Source organism: Dipodomys spectabilis, unplaced genomic scaffold (genome assembly GCF_019054845.1).
Source record: "Dipodomys spectabilis isolate Male_0828 unplaced genomic scaffold, ASM1905484v1 ptg000147l, whole genome shotgun sequence".
Classification (NCBI taxonomy): Eukaryota; Metazoa; Chordata; class Mammalia; order Rodentia; family Heteromyidae; genus Dipodomys; species Dipodomys spectabilis.
In genome coordinates this window covers 19,283,445-19,307,085 of record NW_024870824.1, presented here as the reverse complement: position 1 = coordinate 19,307,085, position 23,641 = coordinate 19,283,445, and the positions used below count along the sequence as shown (strand labels likewise).

The following is a 23,641-nucleotide window of genomic DNA, read 5'->3' as shown; positions in this document are numbered from 1 at the left end:
CTTTCCTTCTTGTAGTGCCACCAAGAGCAGTTAGCAGGCTTCCTGAAGCTTGCTGTCAGGAAAGAGCACAGTCCCAAGACATCACTTAGATTTTCTTTGGGTTCAAAGAGATGTTCTATTTCATTCTGTTAAATAAGAATTTAGATGTCTCCTTTAGTTTTCAAATGGCTGATTTTTTAATATACCCATAATTATATGCAACTCATATATGGTTTATGTTTGCTATCCCTCTGAACTATATTCCTCTGTGTTGAATCAACAGTTTTCAATTATCTCTACCCATGTTAACAGGGCATATGTGTATTTCAGTGCCAGGGTGTTTCTGGGCTTGTAGACCTTATTTCTTTTTCAGTTCAGTAAATAAAGTGAATGAACAGGACTTCAAAGATAGCATCATTTCTAACTTCATATAATTGATTTTAGATCCAGAATAAACTTTGTGTCTTTCAGTTTATTCATGAGTTAAATGAGACTGTTCAAAGCACAGAACATTGGAAACAGATTTGTGCAAAAATGTATCTTCAACAGAAGAGAGGAATAATAATAACAGCATTATTTCTCTTCACAGAAACATATTAAGAGCAATTATGGTAACACAGGGAAGTTTAAAACTTCAGTGTTTGGCACAATTTTTCTAATTCTGGTGCAAAGAACTAGAACAGTAATAGGTGAGGAAAAGAAATGAAAAATTACCTAGTTGGTCTAGCTAGATTTTTATTTTTAATGGTCTTTTACATCTTCAAGCTGGCAGCAGCTTGAACTCTAGGCCTTGTGACCTGGCTTTTTTATTCTAGGCTGGTACTCTAGTACTTGAGCCACTGCTCCACTTCTGGCTTTTGGTGGTTAGGTTTCCCTTATTTGTAAGAACTAGAATATATCTATGATATTCTTAACAAAGATCTCAACAACCCAATTTTAGTGCATAGGACCATATATAATGAAGTGTATCAATATGAACTCCAAGATAGGGAAACAAGAGGTTCTTATTATATCCTGTACATAGTTGGTATTTTTTTCTTTCATTTCTCTTAGTTTTCAGTACCTTGTGTCTTGTATATATGAATATTTGATCAGGGGAAGGGAAAGGGAATCACAGAAACAGCAGATCAAAGGATGAACTAATTCAACAATGATACTCACCTTACAATTTGGGGAGGAGGGGAGGAGGAAGGGGTACATGGGAGAAAATGAAGGATGGGGTAACAGTGTTTAAAAACAAATGTAATCATTACCTTACTTATATAACTGTAACCCTCCTGCTAATCACATTTTTAATAAAGTATTTTTGTCTCTTCAAAAGGATATTTATTAATGAATCTTAGTTGGATGAATATGTAACATAGCAAGAATACTATACAGGCTAATTAGGAGGGACCGAGTTTTGAGTTACTTCATTTTCTTAGTTTGCTCCTTTTTCTTAATCTTTATTTTTCCTTTTGCCATTTTTCTACATTGTTGTGCCCATAGCTATGTGACTAAAATGATAGAATCTCAGGCCAAAAGGCCCTGATTGAATTCTATCTCTAACATATAGGCAGTGAAAACTTTTTTAAATTAAATATATATTTTTAATTGTAAAGATATAGAAGGGTTACAGTTACATGAGTAAGGTAATTTGAGTACATTTCCTATTGAGCATTGTTACCCTCTCCTTTGTTTTTCCCCACCATCCCTTCCTGCCCCACCTCCTCAACTCCTCCCTCCCTCACCCCACCTGTTCGTTTTCAACATAGTGTCTTGTACATCTCATTGCTGCAATGGGTCAACCTATATCCTTCTTTCAGCATTTTGCATGGGTTGGTTTCAAACTGTCTCGAACCTCAGCTCTCACTAGGATAATTACCATTTGAGCTCAAACTTTTTTTATTTTATTATTTTATATTTTTGGGTCCAGTTGTGGGGCCTGAACTCTGAGCCTGGGCTCTGTCCCTCAGCTCTTCAGCTCAAGGCTAGCGCTCTACCACTTGGGCCACAGCGCCACTTCCAGCTTTTTTCTTTTTGCATATGTGGTGCTGAGGAATCGAACCCAGGGCCTCATGCATGCAAGGCAAGCACTCTACCACTGAGCCACCTTCCCAGCCCCTGAGCTCAAACTTTTTAAAAATATAACTCAAACTGAATTTAGTTTACTCTTTGCATTTGCATTGACTTGTTAATGTCAGCGCTTATAGGATATGAAAAGCCTAAGCATGGAAAATTCTCTCCTTTAAAAGGAATGTTTGCAAGACTATCTCAACCAATGTGTGTAGTACTGGCCTGTCATCTCAGCAACATTGAAAGCAGAAATAGAATTATCACTGTGCTAGTCCAGAAATATGTAAGACTTGATCTCAAAGTAATAAGCATAAAAGAGTGGTTCAAGTAATACAAATTCTGCCTAACAAGCACAAAACCCTGAGTTCAACACCTAGTACTACCAAAAGGATGAGAAAAACTTGAATAGATATAACTCTTTCCTTAATTATCTTTAAATAGTTATGCAAAAGCGTTGCCTTTTAACAAAGCAGTTGGTGATTACAGTGAATCTTGATCAATATCACCCCTTGCAACATTCTCACTCATCCCTCTCCACACACTTCTTTCCTTACTTTTCTTAATTTGATAAGATATACATTAAATTCTTGACCGTGTTCTCCCCCTTCTCCTCTTCACTTGTCTACCACTCTCCTTTTCACCCCACCCCACCCTGTAGATAAATCTCGTTTTAAGATCAGTCATTGAAACTAGTTCATTTTTTTCAAGCAGCTTAAACTGTACTTGTGAAATAATTCTTTATTTTGCGTTAGAGTTCTAAAACACATCTAAAAACTACTTCAGGATTATTGTAGGGTTACTTTGGCATTTCAGAATTGTAAATCAGAACCAGTCACTAAAGACTCAGATTTGTAATCCTAGTTACTCAAGAGGATGAGATTTAGAAGATATCAGTTCAAGCCATCCCAAGAAGAGGAAGGTTGCCAGATTCCGTCTCCAATTAACCAATATAAAGCCAGGCTGGAGGCATGGCTCATCAGTGCACGAGGCAATTTCAACCCATGAATCTGATTCAGTGACACAAATGTCATTCCACATAAGTGTCATTCCAGCTATATAAAAAGACATAAATGACAGGACTTTATCAGAGACCAGCCACTGTTAAAAAATACAAAACCCTATCATATAAATGACTAAAGAAAAAAGACTAATGATGTGGCTCAAGTGGTAGAGCACCTGCCCAACATGTATGAGACCCTGAGCTAACCTCAGGGTCACTGAAAAAAAAAGACACAATTTGAAGGGAAATAAAGTACCAGCAACCCTCCTCCTCCCATTGGTCTAAGCCAGTCTTCACATCCTTAGCACTTCGTTGTGGGACCCTCATCACTGCTTTCTTTGTCCACTCATGGACAATAAGGATGTAGCCAAGCCTTGTTGCCTGCTCTGTAGACAACCTCACAGTGTCAGGTGCTTGTGCATTTTTTAACTTTTAGAATTTTTTAACTTTTAGAATTTATTGGACATGAACAATTCCAAGTTTGTATGATGGGTTCCTCCTTCCATTTGAAAGGTGCCATTTTATGCATTTCAAAATAAATGCTAATCACCAAAGTAAAAATCACTAAAATACAATTATTCAGCATTATTTTACTCAAGAAACATACAAAAATTTGTATTCTATTTTACTTAATAGAATAGAAACATATTGCTGTCAGTTCTTTGCAAGCTTGATTTTTCAGTACATATATGATTGATGAAGTGGACTTGATATCAGTTACTCCTTATAATTATTCATTTAGTTTATAATTAAGTTTTCATCATTTTAGAGAATCTGGTATTAAGATGAATTTCTTGGTACAGAAGACACTGATAACTTAAATTATGTGACTGTTTTAAGTCATTCATTCCTTTACCAGTACCTACTATGCAGCCACTATCACTGGACGAGCCAAAGGTGACTATACTACAGGGGCCAGACAATTGGAAATTCTCCATGTAATTGTGATCATAGGAGGCATAGAACATCATTTAGCATATACATAGGTCCAAAGGCTGCAGGATTAGTGAGAATATTTGTTACTGGGATGCAAACTATCATGATCAGGGAATGAGAAAAGATATGATCATAGAAGTAGGGAAACAGTCAATTCCTGATGCTTCATGTGTAATAATTCCAGTGTTCAAGGAAAATAGAAGTTTAAAATTATGGAAACCCATTAAAATATATATATATATATATATATATATATATATATATAAGCATGACAAAATCCAATTTAAATGATATGACATTATTATTTGAAAGTTGCTCCCTCTTAAAAAATTATCTACAAAGAATAATCATCTCTTTTTTACAACTATATCACTTAAAATGTTCTACAATTTCTTAAAAGTGTTTGGAATGTCTAATAATCTATAGAGAATTTCAGTTATGCATATTGAAACAATGAACCCAGTTCCCAAGAATGTATTTCTTCATTTATGTTGCAAGAACTAGAAAAGCAATCCACCTGGACCTGATTTTTTTAATTATGACATATTCATTGTATGGTTAGTTCAGGCCATAAAAAAAAGTAAGATTCTGTATGTGAATAGAAAAGAAGGTTCAGTTCTTAAGAGAACAACAAATCCTCAAATACAAATGATCCTTTTCATTTTGACCAAATTTAGTAGAGGTGCATAAATAATCAATAAAGTAATGATTATCTTCAAACCATCCATAGACTCACTTATTGAGGGTGACTCTGGGTGAAGTTTATTTCCATATACTATCAACAGCTTACAGCTCTTCTGGGTTCAGAGGGAAGGCCAATTAGTCATGCCATCACCTCTGTGTATGCCTATGTCAGCAACATTGGATGGATTTGTAGATACTGCCATTAGATGCTAAAGTGGAATTTTCTTCAGTTCACTAGATATAAGGATACAAAAAAGAAAACAAGCTACATTTTCATAGAGCTCTAAGATCTCAACTATATTTTTATAGGTATAACACATCTAAGTAGCTAAGTAATACATTTTCTTGCTTCTATTATTATTTTATTATTTTGTTTGTTTTCAGTTGGTACTAAGATTAGAACTCATGGTCTTGCTGTTACTCAGCTTGCTCACAAGGCCAGTGTTCTACCACTTAAGCTCTGTCTCTAGATTGGCTATTTTCTGATTATTTTGGAGTTTTATTTTTATGGACTTTTCTGCCTAGGCTATAGTTAAACTTGTATATCTTCTGGTTCTCACCCTTATGAGTAGCTAGGATTACAGATATGAGCCATTGCTGCCTGATGTTTTTCTATTATTTCTGATAGATTAAATCTTTAAAAAATAGGACTAAACTTCCCCTGCCAAAAGCATCTATGTGATCTTCCTATGTATGATACAGAAGAAATTGACCCAATTTATGCTCTCATGCCTTTATAATTTCTTAAAACACCACTAAGTGCTTCCTAAAATCATGCTGACATCTCTATTTCCCTTACAATGTTAATCAGAAATGATTTTTCAATAGCTTAATATATTAGCTCTTCTCAGGAAAAATATACAATAGAATTAGTCATGAGGGGCATAAGCTACTTCTTCTGTGAGTACATATATTCAGCAAAAGCTTTTCAGATTATTTCTCATTGTCATCTCATTTGTGACAGCTGGCAAAATGTCATCAGTGAAATTAGTTTAGACAATTGTCTTCAAATTGCAATTTGAAGCTCATATTTGTATTTTACAAAGTAATATTTATTTGAACTGCACCTTTTTAGTGTTTACCATAATCATGTAGAAGTAATACATATGTTATCATTTTATGAAATTTGCATGCTATCCTTTAAATATATGCACAAGGTCATAAAGGAGCCCCTGAAGCATAAGAAACTAGAAGGTAATTACCAAAAATATCATTCACCTCAAATTTTATATTATGTAGTTTCAACCATAAGAGGACCATTTTTTGTATGCTTTTTAAACATAAATTGACTTTGCTATTAGTAGATAATACACAAAATATTTGCAGTTGGTGGATATTGAGCTTTGAGAATATTTTTCTAATGCTCCCTCTATACCTCTGACCTAGTACAGAATTGTCTATCCTGCCCTCTACATATTTGCCTAGTCATAAAAGATTACTTCTCCTCTCCAAGATAGAATCAGGTCTTCTTGCTTTGTATGCTGCACAGACCAGATGAGTGGACCTGTAAGGTATACCCATAAGCAGTTGGGCACAAAGTCCTTGAACTAGGATTGGTCAATCTAGCCTAGCTCCATTTGTCAAACACGAGCCCTAATGAAAAGCTGCTTCTGTGTGAAAAGAGATTGCTATTCTTTCTCAATTATCTAGATGTGTGAGTTTTTCCTAGTATATCTGTATTAAACTTTTTTTAAACTTATGGTTGGAGGCACTTTTCAAGGCCTTTGCTATTACTAGAATTCAATGGATGTCTGGATCCTACAAGAGGCACAATGCCTGCCCCCAAGAGAAAGGGCTGTGACCTGCCAGGCATTTCGTTACCTGATAAGCTCACATGGCCTCTACTATATTCTATCAGCAAGCTGAAAGTGCTACAAAAGGGAATCATCTGGCCAACATAGTAATACTTCTATTAGAAGATAGAATTGAAAGTCTAAATGATTTAAATAATACAGTTGTATTGGTGGCAGATATAATTGTGAGTTCATCCATTTATGTATATAGATGTCTATGGACTGCAATGATCATGGCGGGACTTGCTCCACATTATTGGGATTGACATCAGGAAAGATCCCTAAGCATTCCTATTCTTTTACTTCCTGCTTGGTTACCCAGTTTCTTTTCCAATCCCTCATAGAAGGCAAAGAAAAACTCCTTCAAAATAAACCAAAGTAGTCTGCACTCTGTATCCATTCTTCCCTGTCCCTGCTAATCGAGCAACTGGGACCTTTATGGCACAGCCTAGTCATTCATGTTTGGCATGACCAGCGTGAATGTTCTCAACTTACTAATTATGACTGGACGATAGGCACAGGTCCCTCATAACAGACCTTTCAACAATGGCCCTCAACAATTGTGATTTCCACTTAATCCTCCATGAACTTCTTTTTTTAAAAACTTTTTGGGAAGATTACTACACTTTATTTTATGTTTTAAATTTAATTTAATTGTAAATGTGATGTACAGAGGGGTTATAGTTATTAATGTAATGAGGACATTTCTTGTCAAACATTGTTATCTCCTTCCTCATTTTTCTCCCACTTTCCTTCCCCCCCCCCCAGCTCCTCCCCATACATGAAATTCTGACTTTAAAATTGTTGGTGGATTTAGTTATCTTAAAATATCAAACACTAAGATAAATTATTAAATCTTTATAGATATCAATATTTTATTAACAAGAAATATATTTATTTATATATTATAGAGAAATGAAAATTAGCACATATTTGCTAGAATTTTTGTTAATAGTAGAAAAGAATGCTTACACAATTCTAAAAATAATAGAAGAACCCAAATAGCAGAAACAATCCTTAGCAGGAAGAACAGTGCTGGAGGAATATCAATATCAAGCTTCAAACTCTATTCAAAGCCATAGTAATCAAAACAGCTTGGTACTTGCACAAGAATAGGTCTGAGGACCAGTGGAATAGAATGGAAGACCCAGAAATGAAGTAACATACCCATAGCAACATAATATTTATTAAGGAAGCCAAAAACACAGGATGGAAGAAAGATAGCCTCATCAAAAAATGATGCTGGTAGAATTCCCTATACACCTGCAGAAAACTGAAGTTAGATCTTACATATCACCCTACACCAGAATCAATTCAAAATGTATCAAAGACCTCAATGTAAGACCAGATACTCTGAAAATACTACAGGAAGGGAGAGGGGAATCACTAGGACTCTTAGTTGAACCTTCCTAACTAAACATCCAGAATCACAAAAAAAAAAAATCAAAGAAAGGTTGGATAAACAGGATTGCATCAAACTGAAGAGTTTCTGCATGGCAAAGGACATGGCTAGGAAGATAAATAGAAAGCCCACAGAATTGAAGTACATCTTTACTAGCCATACAACAGACAAGGGCCTCATATATAAAGTATACTTAGAGCTCAAAAACTTAAACCTCCTGAAAACAAAAACAAATATAACAACCCACTTAAAAAGTGGGCCAAAAACTTAAAACTTAAAACTTATTTCTCCAATGAAGAAATAAGAATTTCCAATAGACACATGAAGAGATGTTCATAAAAAAGAAATAAAAGAAATGCAAATAAAAACAATATTGAGATTCCATCTCATCCTAGTTAGAATGGCCATTATCAAGGTAACTAACAATAACAGAGGCTGGAAGGGATGTGGCCAGAAGGGAACACTGCTACACTGGTGGTGGGAATGTAAACTTGCTCATCCACTCCGGAAAGTAGTATGGAGGTTCCTCAAAAGACTAAACGTAAAGCTTCCCTGTAACCTAGCAATCCCACTCCTCGGCATTTACTGAAAGGTCCACAAACCGGGCCACACTAAAGCCACCAGCACAGCCATCATGTTCATTGCAGCATTGTTTACCATAGCTAAGATATGGAATCAACCCAGATGCCAAATGGACAAATGATCAAGAAATCAAGAAACTGTAGTATATATACACAATGGAATTCTATGCTTCCATCAGAAAGAATGACATTGTCCCATTCATAAGGAAATGGAAAGACCTGGAAAAAATTTTTACTAAATGAAATAAACCAGATCCAAAGAGACATAGGCTGCATGGTTGCTCTCATTTATGATCATTAGAATGTGCCTAAAAATCTGCAAGTAAACCCAATGTGTAGTAAAAGACAATTACAATTGGACATCATTAATTAAAAAGCACTCTAAACATTCACTAAGCAAGAACAAAGGAGGATATTCTTAGGAGAGAGGATCACAAGGGCTCAATAGCTATGTGCATATGATCATATAAAATGATGCTTATCGAAATGAACTCCAAGAAATGGAAACAAAAGTTTTTATTGCATTGTTTGCAGGGGTTTTTTTGTTTTTCTTCTTTTGTTGCTGATTTTCATTTCTGTACCCTTTGTCTTGTATATAAGTCTATCTGATTTGGGGATGGGAAGCAGAGGCACAGAAACAGTGAGGTACAGTCAAAGGATGGACCAATTCAGCAGTGATAATCACTAGACACTACATTGGATATTAATTATACAACTTGGGGGGAGTGGAGTCAGGAGGGAAAAACTGGGAGAAAATGAGGGAGTGGTGACACTGTTCAAAAGGAAATGTCCTCATTACCTAGCTTATGTAACTTTAACCCCACGATACATCACCTTTACAATAAATAAAAAAACAAACAAAAGTATGCTTATAGAACTAAGCAAAATTAATGTAGTATACAAATAGCCATTATCTCCTAAAACTAGATTTTATTATTGGAGAGTTTTCTACCCAAGTACCTTTTGGTGGCTCATGACTGTTCTCCTAACTACTCAAGAGGCTAGGATCTGAGGATCACAATTCAAGGCCAGCTTATGCAGAAAAGTCCGTAAGACTCATAACTAGTCAACCACAGAAAAGGTGAAAGTAGAGGTGTCACTCAAGTGGTAGAGCACCACTTTGAACAAAAAAGCCAAATGAAGTCCTGAGTTCAAACCCTACTTCCAGGACATGTGCGCGTACACACATACACACACACACACACACACACACACACACACACACACAAAACTTGAGTTTTCTGATATCTGGTAGTAGATGCCAGAAGTTTTATGGTTTCTTTTGGGGTAAAATGGCAATTATTTCAGAAGGAAAGATTCCTGGAATTTTAGTGGTTGTTTTGTGCTTTTAAGAAGGCTTACTATGTATGTTTAATGCACATGGACAGCTTTTAATCACTAATATTAAAAGATGGCCACTGTAACAAATCAATTAATATCTTGTCATCTAACATCATCATCATCACTTTGTACTGTAATATTTCCTACTCAGCTTGTAAGAAAAAAAAAATTCCTCAATCCTAACAATACATTTTGTTATGTAAGTAGTTAATCATATCATCTTCATTGGTGTAAAATGGGCAGAAACTAACATTTATGTAAAATATCCTATTATTTTAAGCATGAACAGTTCCTGAATATATTTCATAAAGACCTACGATAACATTTTGTTGTATGTTTATTTGCTCTTTTCAGGAGAGAGGAAGACAACAGTATCCTGCACAAAAGTCATGAGCAAGAATATCAGCATTGTGGACAACAAAAAGTGCAAATACTTAACAAAGCCAGATCCACAGATTCGAAAGTGCAATGAGCAACCATGTCAGACAAGGTAATCATATTCTGGCAGTCACTGAAGCATTATCTGCCTGTCACACTGTATCCTTCTCAGAGTACTATTATAATCACATTTTCTTAAGAAACATAGAATTGAATATGTACCAAAATACAAAGTAATTAGAAGAACAGTTAAGAATGGTTAAAACATAAGGCCAAGATTTACAACTTGGACTATATTCTCCATAGTGCTGTAATAACTAAGTGAGGAGGAGTGGTTAAAGTTTAAATAATTTTAAATATTTGTTGCCTTGTAATTCACGGCTTTAAAAATATGGCTATTTGGGTGAATTCTTTGAAATGAGAAATGAGTTGTTAGAAATTCCCAGAGGTAAACAGACCAAAGCAGGACTGACCAGGACCCAGATCTTACTACTGGGCTTGGAAATAGTCTGTGTGATCCTTCTAGCTGTAGAACACTGAGTTCTCAGTGTAAACTGCCTAATTCTTCATCTCCAAACATTTATTTCCTTATCCTCTTCTGATCTAGAATTGGGATTTGACATTTGCCATTTGAGCCACATCTTCAGCACCTGGTTTTTTTTTTTTTTTTTGCTTTAGTTATTTTTATCTATTTTAGACAGGGTCTTGCACTTTTGCCCAGGACTAGCCCACACTGCAATTCTCCTACCAGCTGGAGTCATAGGAATAAATCACCATGAAAGTCATAGAATAAGATGGAGTCTGTCTTTTTACTCCAGTTGGCCTTGATCTGTAGTCCCTTTGATCTATGCCTTCTGTATGGCTAAGATTAATGTAGACTATTCTTCCTAGTCTCTCAATAATCAGATTTCTGACTTATGTCCTAGTTTCCCCAATGCGTACTAGGCAACAGAGCAGAAAAAAAGGAATTCACAAGTAGGCAACTAAATAAGTGTTTCAATGAGCATCTGCAAGTAGCAAGGAAGAGAGAACGCCTTATAGTAAACAAAGATGGAGCAAAGATCGAAAAGTATATCTTGGAGCAGCCTGAAAGCAAAGCTACTTATCAATGCTGTCATCTGAAGGCTCTTAAAAACCCCACCTGTTGCCTCATAAAAATCAATGCTAGGGCTGGGAAGGTGGCTCAGTGGTAGAGTGCTTGCCTTGCATGCATGAGCCCCTGGGTTCAATTCCTCAGCACCACATAAGCAAAAAAAAAATAAAAAAGCCAGAAGTGGTGCTGTGGCTCAAGTGGTAGAGCGCTAGCCTTGAGCTGAAGAGCTGAGGGACAGCACCCAGGCCCAGAGTTCAGGCCCCAGGACAGGACCCCCCCAAAAAAAAATCAATGCTAAGCGTAAGCAGGATTCCACCCTAGTGGAATAGTAGATAGTTTTAGAGATGGCATGACAAGAAGAATGTGGAATAAACTGATTGCTCTAGCACAGTGACAACAATATTTACTTTATCTGACACTCTGGAATTTGTTGACGCTCACTCTGACATAATCCTCAAAGAAAGCCTAAACAGAGAATTGATCGCCCTTTCCATAATCACTTCAGCAATGCAACTGTGCTGAATTTATACATCCAGATATGTAAAGAATTTGTAGCTTTGTAACCCTCATAATTGTGCCTCATCATAATTTGCTACCATAAACAATTAATGTGAGAGGGGTTGAAGGTAGAAGAGAGAGAATTTCCAATTAAATGATTTTTGCACTTTTTGTTTGTTAAATAGTCAGCTAGGAAACTAGTCATATATCTAGGCAAAAATTCAGTTCTGGATTTTTTATTCCATATCCTTCCCCTCACCTGTTTATAATTTTTTTCTGAATTTTATTATTTCTGCCTTGCTGCAAAACTCATATTTGGTTCAGGTTATATAATCAATTGAATCTTAGGAGTGTTTGGAAATTGTTTTCTTCATTTACAACACTGAAATTTTAAGTATATCATATCCTTAACGCAGATGTACTTAAAGCATATTGTTAATTTTAACTTTTTTTTACAACCTAATCTGAACAATTTTCCCTACAAGCAAATATGTCCTTATAAAAAATAAGAGAGCAGAATGATTTTAAAAAGGATGGGCAAAATAATGGATTATTTAAAATAGGTATATAGAATATACTGAAAAGAATTAATATACTTTTGTGTATGTGCTGGTACTGGAACTTGAACTCATGGCCTGGGTGCTGACCTTTAGCTTCTTCACTTAAGAGTGGTGCTTTGTCACTTGTGTCAAATCTCTATCTCCAGCTTCTTTCTAGTTAATTGAAGATCAAAGTCTCATGAGCTTTTCTACCACGGCTGGCTTCACATTGCAGTCCTCCAATTTCATCCTCCTGAGTAGCTAGGATTACAGGTGTGTGCCACTGACGCCTGACTAAATACTTAAAATAATGTGTGTACACTGCACCTTCCTGGGGGTGTACTTTACAACCTGTCTCCATGAGTAGATGAACTAATGAAGACCCTCTGTGATGCAGTATAGTAATCAAGCAGGCTAACGTGGCAGTTATTGTTACCCACAGGTAGGTGGCCTAGGCAGTGGGATGGAATGAGTTTTTTGGGTTTTTTTTGTATTTGGTGCGGACAAAAATATAGGTGGAACTTTTGGACTTTATCCTATCAGCTAAAGACTCTGGATCTTTGTTGTTTTCTCAATTACTAAGAAGTTTCTTTCAGCTTTCCTAGCCATTTTAATAATTTAAATTATAAATTGTCTTCTGAAATATTCATTAAAATATTTCAAAGTACCATATATTTTACATACTATGTAGTTTTCCCAAGTGGAAGAAACAGTAAGTTTTTTCTAATATATCAGTGATCTTGAATCCAAAGGATTCAGGACTGCAATAATGATTGGTCACTCTTCAACCTGGGCTCTGTAGGGGAAGAGTACACATCAGAGGCCATTCTCAGCAAGCTGGAAGGAAAATGCCTTGGTAATGATTCAATAAAATGACTCAATAAAATAGATGCAAAAGATCTGTTTATTTCAATATAGATGAATTCTAAAATACTCAAAGGTTTTTCCTTCCTAAGAATCTAGTTTATATTTTACTCCCTCATTTTAAACCTTCTTTAAGTAATAGATAAAGTTACTTTTATCATTGTAAGAATCTTACAATCTGGGCGCCCGGTGGCTCAAGCCTATAATCCTAGCTACTCAGGAGGCTGAGATCTGAGGATCACAGTTCAAAGCCAGCCCGGGCAGGAAAGTCAGTGAGACTCCTATCTCCAATAAACCACTCAAAAACCAGAAGTGGTTCTGTGGCTCCTGCAGTAGAGTGCTCACCTTGAGCTGAAGAGCGCAGAGACAGCGCTCACACCCAGAGTTCAAGCCCTATGACCAACAAGAAAAAAAAAAAAAAAGAATCTTACAATTGGTGGCTTATGCCTGTAATCCTAGTTACTCAGAAAGCTGAGATCTGACTGGGGATCATGGTTCAAAGCCAGCCGGGGCAGGAAAGTCCATGAAACTCTTTTTTTTTTTTTTTTCTTTTTTTTCTTTTTTTTTTCCATAAAACTCTTATCTCCAGTAAACCACCAGAAAACCTGAAGTGGCATTGTGGCTCAGTGGTAGAGTGCTGGCCTTGAGCTGAAGAGCTGAGGGACAGCACCCAGGCCCAGAGTTCAAGCCCCACAACTGACACACACACACACACACACACACACACACACACACACACACACACACACAAACTTACAATTGATTTATTTAAACTTGTGAGATTCTGTAATTTACATGGAAACTGCAGTTGTGTCTCCCAGGTTCTACAACTAGAGGGGAAGATCCATACATTTAAGTTGTGACTATTTTCTGAGTATTCTATATAAATATGTAATACAGTCATAATATTTAATACATATCCTATGCAACAGAAAATTGAAGAAATGGATTGGGTTCAGAGCAATGGAAAAGAATGATGAAAGGGATAGCATAGATCAAGATGCATTGCACTTGTAAACTGGGTTGTTGAATGGTAACTCCTTTGCACAACTATGTAAAGATAATAAAAACATTATGAAAATGAAAAGCAAAATGTAAAGTAAATCTGGAAGATGAATATTTACTTGAAGGAAAATCTACTGGCGGAATCCAAAGTAAAAGTGTAAGCCACAATCCCCCCTTAAGAAGCTGGTGAGTAAGAACTTATAAAAGTCAATACCATACCATGACTATTTTGATATTTTCCTTCTTTCTGAAACAGAAATACATGTTCACTTAGAATTAAAAGTGATACTAGGCTGTAATGTGAATCAAAATGTGATTCATTAGTTTGGTAAACCTAAAAAAACTGAAGCTATTTTTTGAGATAGAGAAATCTAAACCTCATTTTAAAAAACATTTAGTGCCAGGTGCCAATGGCTAATGCTTATAACCCTTGCTACTCTGGAGGCTGAGATCTAAGGATCATGGTTCAAAGCCAGCCTGGGCAGGAACATCTTTGAGACATGTATCTCCAAATAACCAGCAAAAAGCTGGAAGTGAAGCTGTGGCTCAAGTGGTAGAGCCTTGAGTGAAAAACTAATAGATTGCACCCAAGCTCTGAATTCAAACTCAAGTACGAAAGAAAGAAAGAAAGAAAGAAAGAAAGAAAGAAAGAAAGAAAGAAAGAAAGAAAGAAAGAAAGAAAGAAAGAAAGAAAGGAAGGAAGGAAGGAAGGAAGGAAGGAAGGAAGGAAGGAAGAAAGAAGGAAAGAAAGAAAGAAAGAAAGAAGGAAGGAAGATTTACTGAACAGCTGATATGTGTATAGGTATGAAAAGCAGAAGGGAGGTGGGCCTGTGTCTATGAGGAATTTATTTCTATAGTAAAAAGGAAGAAAGACCTATTCTTTAGGCAGGCTCTGAGCCTTTCTACTTACCTAGGAGGGACCTAATAAGCTGTGTCCCTCTAGGGGCCAGGTATTGAAGGGCAGTGGTAAGAACAGTCCTGTGGATTTGAAGGATGAGCTATTCTGGGAGGAAGAGACTTGGAGAGAGTAGTCAAAGATTCTGGCAGAGGACTTTGCATAAACAAAGGGCTTGGCATGTTCTGCATATGGTTTACTATGTGAGCAAGTAGAAAATGAAGCTAGAGAAATATATATATATATATATATATATATATATATTTATAAATCACTTCAAAATATGCTACAACATATATATATCATATACTATAGTAGTCTCTTTTAGATATGTATTTATTTTATATGGTTCCTTTACCTACAGTCAACTGCAGTTTAGTGGAAAATTCCAGAAATAAGCAATTCATAAGTTTAAATCACCTGCCATGTGAGCGTGAGAAGTCTTGCTTCACTTAGTTCATTCTGCTTTGAATGTGAATCAAAATCCCTTGTCGCAGGACTTGTATTTAGACAACCCTCACAAGGTAGTCTACGTCACAGTGCCCCAGTCATTTACTGCAGCTCTCTCATTGCATGAACATTCAGTTATCTCATATCACAAGACTAATAAGGACAGCAGTACAACAAGGCTTTGTGAAGGAAAAGGAAAGCACATGAGTGCTAGACAGATGTTTGGCTCTGAGGCATGTATATCTCTGTCTGGAAGAATATGTCTCCACTCTTCGGTAAATTACTAAACCTATATGCTGTTTCCTTTTCTATAATTGGTTAAGATAGTTGCACCTAATAAATGGGGTTATTGTTAACATTCAAAATTCAAAGATTGGGAATAACTTCTAGACATTAGCAATTTTATACTTAAAGATACCTCAATATGGTAATATGAAGAGCAGTATAAGCAGGCAAAATGACAAGGGGAGAATCAGATATATTCTTATTGTACTAAGAACAAGACCCTAACATAAGGAATACTAAACATGAAAGACAAGAGAAAGTGTAATTTGGAGAAAATTAAATGTAATAGATGGTACAAAGTATTGTGTGCCTCTTTTCTTTCCAACTCTAGACACACCAGATAGATGGTAGGTATGTATCTCTCAAGTTGTTTTCAATGACTCTGACTCATTCTTTACTTTTAGATGGATGATGACAGAATGGACCACATGTTCACGAACTTGTGGTAAAGGGATGCAGAACAGGCAAGTGGCCTGTACCCAACAACTAAGCAATGGAACTCTCATTAGAGCCCAGGAGAGGGACTGTGTGGGACCAAAGCCAGCCTCCGCCCAGCGCTGTGAGGGCCAGGACTGCATGACTGTGTGGGAGGCAGGAGTCTGGTCTGAGGTGCGATACACACCCACTTCCCTTTACCGTCTCTCCTCTTATCTAGATCACAGCATTATCTATCAGATCTAGAATCTCAGCAGCATAGTCGATGTTTGGTATTACTAATTTTATTTAAGTAATTTTGAAAACAGAAAAATATATTTACACTCTACTCTATAAATGTGATTGTAAGGTTTTGCCAAAAGAAACTACCATATATCCCAAGGCGAAAAGAATGTATTATTCAAACTGCTGGCCTGCACACGGTGGAGGTCCAGGATGTGTCCTTAGACAAAAGGGAGGGAGCAGCCCCCAGGGGTGCTAGTCACCTGGGTAATCCAGGTACTGGGGAGAGACTTCTGGCAGTGGACATGTGCAGTCCTATGTGGAGAACAGTAGGGGAGGAGTCTAAATGCAGACTGACACAGAGAAAGCCACCCTTTTCCTGGGCAGACCCAACAATGATAACAATTAAAGGCACTGCTATATTCAATTCGGAATCCTCCTTTTTTTATGTGCATGCTCTGATTACCCTTTGGAGGAAGCACACATTAAGAAGAAACAAAGGAAGTTAAATTTTTACTTTATATTTACTATTTTGTTCATGAATAATAACAAATGCAAAGAACTCTACATTTTCACCATTATATAAATATTGGTGAAGATATTTTAAAGAAATTAAACAAATCTTACTTAAGTAGAACTCAGTGTACCACAATCAGCTTGTAGTGTGCAATGTGGAGATGGTGTTCATACCAATCCATATATTTTCTGCACTTATGACAGAATGGACCACTTGTTCATTTATGTGCAACTCACTGTATATCATCACTGATTTTTGTGAAAGCATTTGATGTGAGATAATGGATGCATGAGTCTATGCAAATACACTCATGCTAGTATATTCACATTCACATGGGGGAAGACACATGAATGTCCCAAAGAGCAAAATCATTCACATGCTTAATTTCAAACATTAGATAGAAAATGATTTGTGATGCTGGGCGCTGGTGGCTCATGCCTGTAATCTTAGCTACTCAGGAGGCTGAGATCTGAGGATATCAGTTCAAAGCCAGCCCAGGAAGGTAAGTCCATGGGACTCATCTCCAACCAACCACCAGAAAACCTGAAGTGGTGCTGTGGCTCAAATGGTAGAATGCTCCCTTTGAGCTGAAGAAGAGCTCAGGGACAGCGCCCAGGACCAGACTTCAAGCCCCATGACCGACCAAAAAAAAAAAAAAATCTGGTAGAACGCTAGCCTTGAGCTGAAGAGCTGAGGGTCAGCACTCAGGCCCAGAGTTCAAGCCCCACGACCAACAAAAAAATAAATAAAAATAAAAAATCTGTGAAATAACTAGCTATTATCTTAAAAAATAAAGGTAATATGAATTAGACAGTTTAGTTACTAAATAGTGTGTGTGAGTGAGTGTGTGTGTGTGTGTGTGTGTGTGTGTGTGTGTGTGTGTGTGTGTGTATGTGCTGGCATTGGTTTTGAACTCAGGACCTGGGCACTGACTTCTAGCATATTTACCCAAGGCTGGCACTTTACCACTTGAGTCACAGCTCCACTTTCAGCTTTTTAGTTGTTAATTGGAGATAAAAGGGTCACAGACTTTCCTGCCCAGTTTGACTTCAAACCGTGATCTTCAGATCTCAGCCTCATGAGCAACTAGTATGTATTGCATTTGTGAGCCACCAGAACCTGGCAGTCTCTAAAATATTCTTTTATTCAACCTTGTTTCAAAAAGCACATTAGAAGCACCAGATTTTTCTGTTACTTTTCTAGGTCGATTCATAACTTCATTTTCATGTTTTATGTGAACTTTGGAAAATTAGATTTTTACATTAAATTTGATGAGTTCAATCTTGATTTCCTCTATTTTACTTTCAGTAGATATTTGTAAGAAATTCTTTGAAATGTTAACATTTTCACCATCATTTACCAAATCTAAAGCAAAGAGCAAATATTAGCACAAATAAAATGAATACTTTTCATTACATAGAGAAATTGTAATACTTTCTTGTATAAGTAATGGCATATAATTTATTTTTCCACAAGGCATTAATCAGTATATATTATTTGTCTTTCTCATATCATCCCAATGTTATATACCACTCTGTATAATAATGGCCTAATATGCTCAAAACCACTTACCTACAAAACTGTGACTTAAACACCGTATGGCCTCACATACAGCTGCTTAGCTGGTTCTGCCTTTAAACTTGTCTTTTAACTTCTGTTCTCTGGTTTTTATGTTGGTGCTGGGATTATGAGAAATAATTTAAAAGCAGTACATGATGTAGTTTATAGTACATATCTCAATCACCAACTGAATCCAGATCCTTTCATCTCAGTGCTCAGTCAAGTGTGGCAAAGGTGTTCGTCATCGGACAGTGAGATGTACAAACCCAAGAAAGAAATGTGTCCTCTCCACCAGACCGAGGGAGGCTGAAGATTGTGAGGATTATTCAAAATGCTATGTGTGGCAGATGGGTGACTGGTCTAAGGTGAGAATTTCTCATCCGTTTCCATTCATCAGTTTTAATAATGTCATCATTACTAGGTGCTATACATATACTAAGAAGTTTAAGAGGAACAAGGAGCAGAGACAAAGATCATGAGCAGGGAATATACTATATCTAGGCTTAAATTTATTTCCCTGTGATCATGAACTCTCTAGAATGGCATTAAGATTAAGTAAAATAAAACTTGTATTTACCACCATATTTGATAATAGCTATTACCATTGTTTTATTGCTAATTTTCTTATTATGTTGTCAGGTTGTTGTTATTTTGTTGTTAGTCATAGGGTTGAACTCAGGACCTCATGCTTGTTAGGTTGGTACTCTAACACTTGGTCATACCTCCAGTCCTTTTTGTGCTGGTTTTGTTTTATATAGGCTCATTTCTGCCCAGGCTTCTGGGCTCTGATCTTCCTATTTGTGCCTCTCAATTACCTAGGAAAACAAGTATATGTCATAACACCCAGCTTTTTTCCTCCTGAGATGGGGACTTGTAAAGGTGTATCCCAAGCTGGTCTTGGAACTGTCGGGCTCCTGATAGCAGTTCTCAAATAGCTGGAATTGCAGCAACAGATCACTGGGCCTTACTTCTCAAAATATTTCTGAACAAAAGTTATCAGTTAAGTAAATTAAAAATTTAAAAATTAAAAAAAAGAAGTTAACAAGAGAATCAAGCAAAGGGAACTCACATGTTGATAGGTAAAAGACAATAGTTTTCCTCTAATTTTTGGAAAAATCAGAATCCTCGAAGTCCTTTAATCAAATTTAGTGGATGCAGTTCAGTTATAAGTGAATAGGAAGTTGTATTTCACAATACTAATAATGTTTCCTAAAGATTTACATAAGTAGAACCTCATATGTAATTGGACTGTGGAAAAAATTAACATATCTACTCTATAACGTATTTTAAAAATCTTTTATTTTAAGAAAAACTTCTAGTGGTATCTTGGTAAAATAGACTAGCTCTAACCTTCTAGATTTCAGAAATGTAAATATCAGTTAATAATTCTATATATTCAGTTGTGATATATTATCATGGAATCACAGATTCTTGTCTTAGAAGACAAAAATCCTCTAGCTTCTCTTAATTTATAAATGGGTAAAGAAGATGCAGCTGCTCCTGTGTGTAGAGGAGCTGGTACTTTTTCAAATGTAACCTCCTATTCATGGAGTCTGCTGTAATGAGCCATTTCTCACTGGGGCTCTGCAGGACACCTTGGTACACAGTTTAAGACTACCCCTAACTACAGTAAGACATTTAACTCCAACCATGCAGTCTTTTATCTAGTGGACCACTTAAGAAAGTTTATCTTTAAGAGTAAGCAACTTTCAGGCTGCAGAGAATTTCAAACTAACCACAATTAACTTCTGTTTTGTTCATGATTTATGGTTTTCCTTATTTGAAGGAAAGCAGTGAATTAGGATGATGGGGAAAGACATTGGCTTGAAATTCAAGAGATGGAGGACAGTTTGTATGAGTGTGTTATATAAGAGAATAAGTTAATCCATTGAATGTTTACATATTTATCCCCTATCAAAAGATAAGGGAAATAGACAAGAGCGTCTTCAAATTATATGTGTATTAATTCTCCTTTCATCTCTTACATGTAAGGTAGGATGAGGAAATTATTTTAAAAAGCAATAGATAAAGCTGGGAGGCAAAGTTGCCTCCTGATCCTTTTCCTTTGTAGTAACTCATTTCTTCCTTATTTCATTTCTGATAGTAAAGTTTGAACACTATCTTTCCTTTTTTTTTTTTTTTTTTTTTGTCTGTCATGGGATTTGAACTCTGGGCCTGGGCACTGTCCCTCAGCTCTTCAGCTCACGGCTACCACTCTACCCATTTTTTTTTTACATTTTATTATTACCTTTAGGTAGTTGTACAAAGGAGTTGCCATTTAACAAAGCCGTTTATGAATACAGTATACCTTGATTAATGTCACTACACATTCTCACTCATCTCTCCCATACTCATCCTTTCCCTTCTCTTAATTTTGTAGGATATACCTTGAATCCTTGGTGCATTCTCCCCTCTTCTCCTCTTTATTCCTTTTCCCTTGACCCCACCCAACCCCTTTCAAATATCCACTTCCTGGTATTTATTTTGTTGAACTTCGATTTTGCCTTTGTAAGGAATTTCACTATTTGAGCTGTCCCTTGAATCTATCATATTTCAGTTAATAGATTTGTATATACTTACATACCATCCAATATATTTACATATAAGTTTATAAGCTAAATCTAGTTTCCACATATAAGGGAAAATATGCATCCTTGTTTTTTCTGGGCCTGATTTACTTCACTTAATATAACTTTTCCCAGGTCTTTCCATTTTCCTACAAATGGTATAACATCATTTTTTCTAATGGATCAGAAAAAATCCATTGTGTATGTATACCACAGTTTCTTGATCCATCTATTATTGTGGGACATCTGGACTGAATTCCATACCCTGACTATGGTGAATAGTGCTGCAGTAAACTGAGTGTGCTGATGTCTAATGTGTGTTATCTCTCTTCAATTTTTATTGCTAGTTTATGCTTGGGTGATGAGGATCAATCAGAGAGCTTCATGCATCCTAGATAAGCACTTACTAGTTACCAGATACATCACATCCCTGGATATCTTTAAATAATTATTCCCTAGGGCAAAGACGAAGAAAAGCTTAAAAACCATTGCAATAAATGAGCTCTATTTTTCCAACCTTGCTAATAAAAGTACTAACAGTGATAAATATTAATCCCAGCTCAACTACAAAACCCAAACATTTACTTACAAAACCAGAAGATCCTAGTTTTGTTGTGATATTTAACATAATAGAGGATCTTATTAAGGAAACAGGGATAGGGTAGCTTGTTATCATGACAAATAGTATTACTTTTTATTTGTTTTTTTGGCCAGTCGTGGTGCCTGAACTCTGGGCCTGGGCACTCTCCCTCAACTCTTCAGCTCAAGGCTAGCGCTCTACCACTTGAGCCACAGCGCCACTTCCAGCTTTTTCTGCGTATGTGGTGCTGAGGATTCAAACCCAGGCCCTCATGCATGCAATGCAAGCACTCTACCACTGAGCCACCTTCCCAGCCCCTAGTATTACTTTTAATTAATGAAGTGTTTCTATCTGATGATCTCTCATTTTATAGCCTCTTATTTTAGAAAACTAAATATATAGACAACAGTGGTACACACCTGTAGTCCTAGATACTCATGAGGTGAGATTTGGAGGGGTGATTGTGTTTCAAGGCAAGCCCAGGTAGAAAAGTCCAAGAAACTCCATCTCCAAAATAATCACTAAAATGCCAAGTTAGAAGTATGGCTCAAATGATAGAGCACAAATGGTGAGCAAGCAGGCCAATGGAGCGTGAGACCTTGAGCTCAAGCCCAAATATGTGGCAATAGATAGATAGATAGATAGATAGATAGATAGATAGATAGATAGATAGATAGATAGAGATACATAGATACATAGATACATAGATAGATAGATACATAGATAGATAGATACATAGATAGATAGATACATAGATAGATAGATACATAGATAGATAGATAGATAGATAGGGAAGTTCATCAAGAATGCTGATTTTGTTTTTACTCTAAATTCAAAACGTACTTTTCAAATGTATTTCAATTATATATGTAATTCTTAAGTGTATTTGGAGTGATTTGGTTTAATTTTTTTTTATTACTATACAGCTCTCTAGCTGCAGTACAGACTCTATGAGCCTCTCTGTGCCTGCTTCTTTCTTTGCTTATTTACAAAATATGGTGTGTTGTAAATTTGTTAGTTTCCCCCAATTTTTTGAGATAACTATGTCTTCTTTCCCATAAAGATATTTTCTTCTTTACTTTTGAGGTCTTGGCATTACAAAATTAAACAACATTGTGCACAAATTAAAACCAGTGGCTCCATGTGAATTTTATTGATTTCATTCCTCCTTTGATACTTCTGAGATACTGCTTTTCTGTTGAAATGGAGACCATCCCAAAATAATTACAGACAAAAAGAATAATGCTGTGATTATTAACTTTCAGTGATGATAGTATCCAGGGACAGAGAAAATACATAGTTCTCCTATTCTATCATCTTTGTCCCTGGAACAGAAATAGATGTGAACAGCTGTGAATGGATTTTGGAGCTCCTGTGAGGGTGATAGATGAGTTCATCTATCAACTTCACTCAAATTTTACTTATATAATTTAATCAGTCAGTGCATCTAATATTAAGCCATGGATTCACTTAAATTGGGAATACTTAAGATATTGTCTATATAATCTAATACTGAATATTCAAACTTCCCTTGATAATAACAATGTATCACTCAGAGAATAAAGTAGAGAACATTTTATATTCAGTTCTCTTACTGCCTAAGAGTACATTATTGGGAGAAGGTAATGTTAAGAGATTCACACTAAGAAGATGGCTTATACCTTAACCTATATTCACTGTATTTCTACCAGGCAACATATTTTCTAGTATTTATGTTTCAGAGAGTTTTCTGTAAACTGTAGAAGAAAGACTCACAGACTGAGACCAGAAAAAACATTTAGTATGCTGGAACAAAGCTGCTATAAAGATTTTCCCTCTGATTTCTAAGTAGATGTAATGCAGGCTATGCTGAACATTGTTCATGTTTACTTCATAGAGGCTGGAAAGTTGGCAAAAAAAAAATAGGACACAGAGTACGGCTGCTTTGTTCTGGCTTGGGTTCACCACTGACACAATTGGACGTCAGATTCTTACTATATCTC

General features: G+C 36.2%; 1 protein-coding gene across 1 annotated transcript in view; it reads left to right on the top strand.

Moving 5' to 3' along the window:
- Window positions 1-23,641, top strand: part of Adamts19 (ADAM metallopeptidase with thrombospondin type 1 motif 19) — a 250,921-nt gene that overhangs the window by 208,706 nt on the left and 18,574 nt on the right. The window contains exons 19-21 of the mRNA XM_042692116.1: window positions 10,126-10,261; window positions 16,183-16,387; window positions 18,725-18,877. Of these exons, the coding sequence (XP_042548050.1) occupies window positions 10,126-10,261; window positions 16,183-16,387; window positions 18,725-18,877 (494 nt within the window). The remainder of the gene's footprint in view (window positions 1-10,125; window positions 10,262-16,182; window positions 16,388-18,724; window positions 18,878-23,641) is intronic.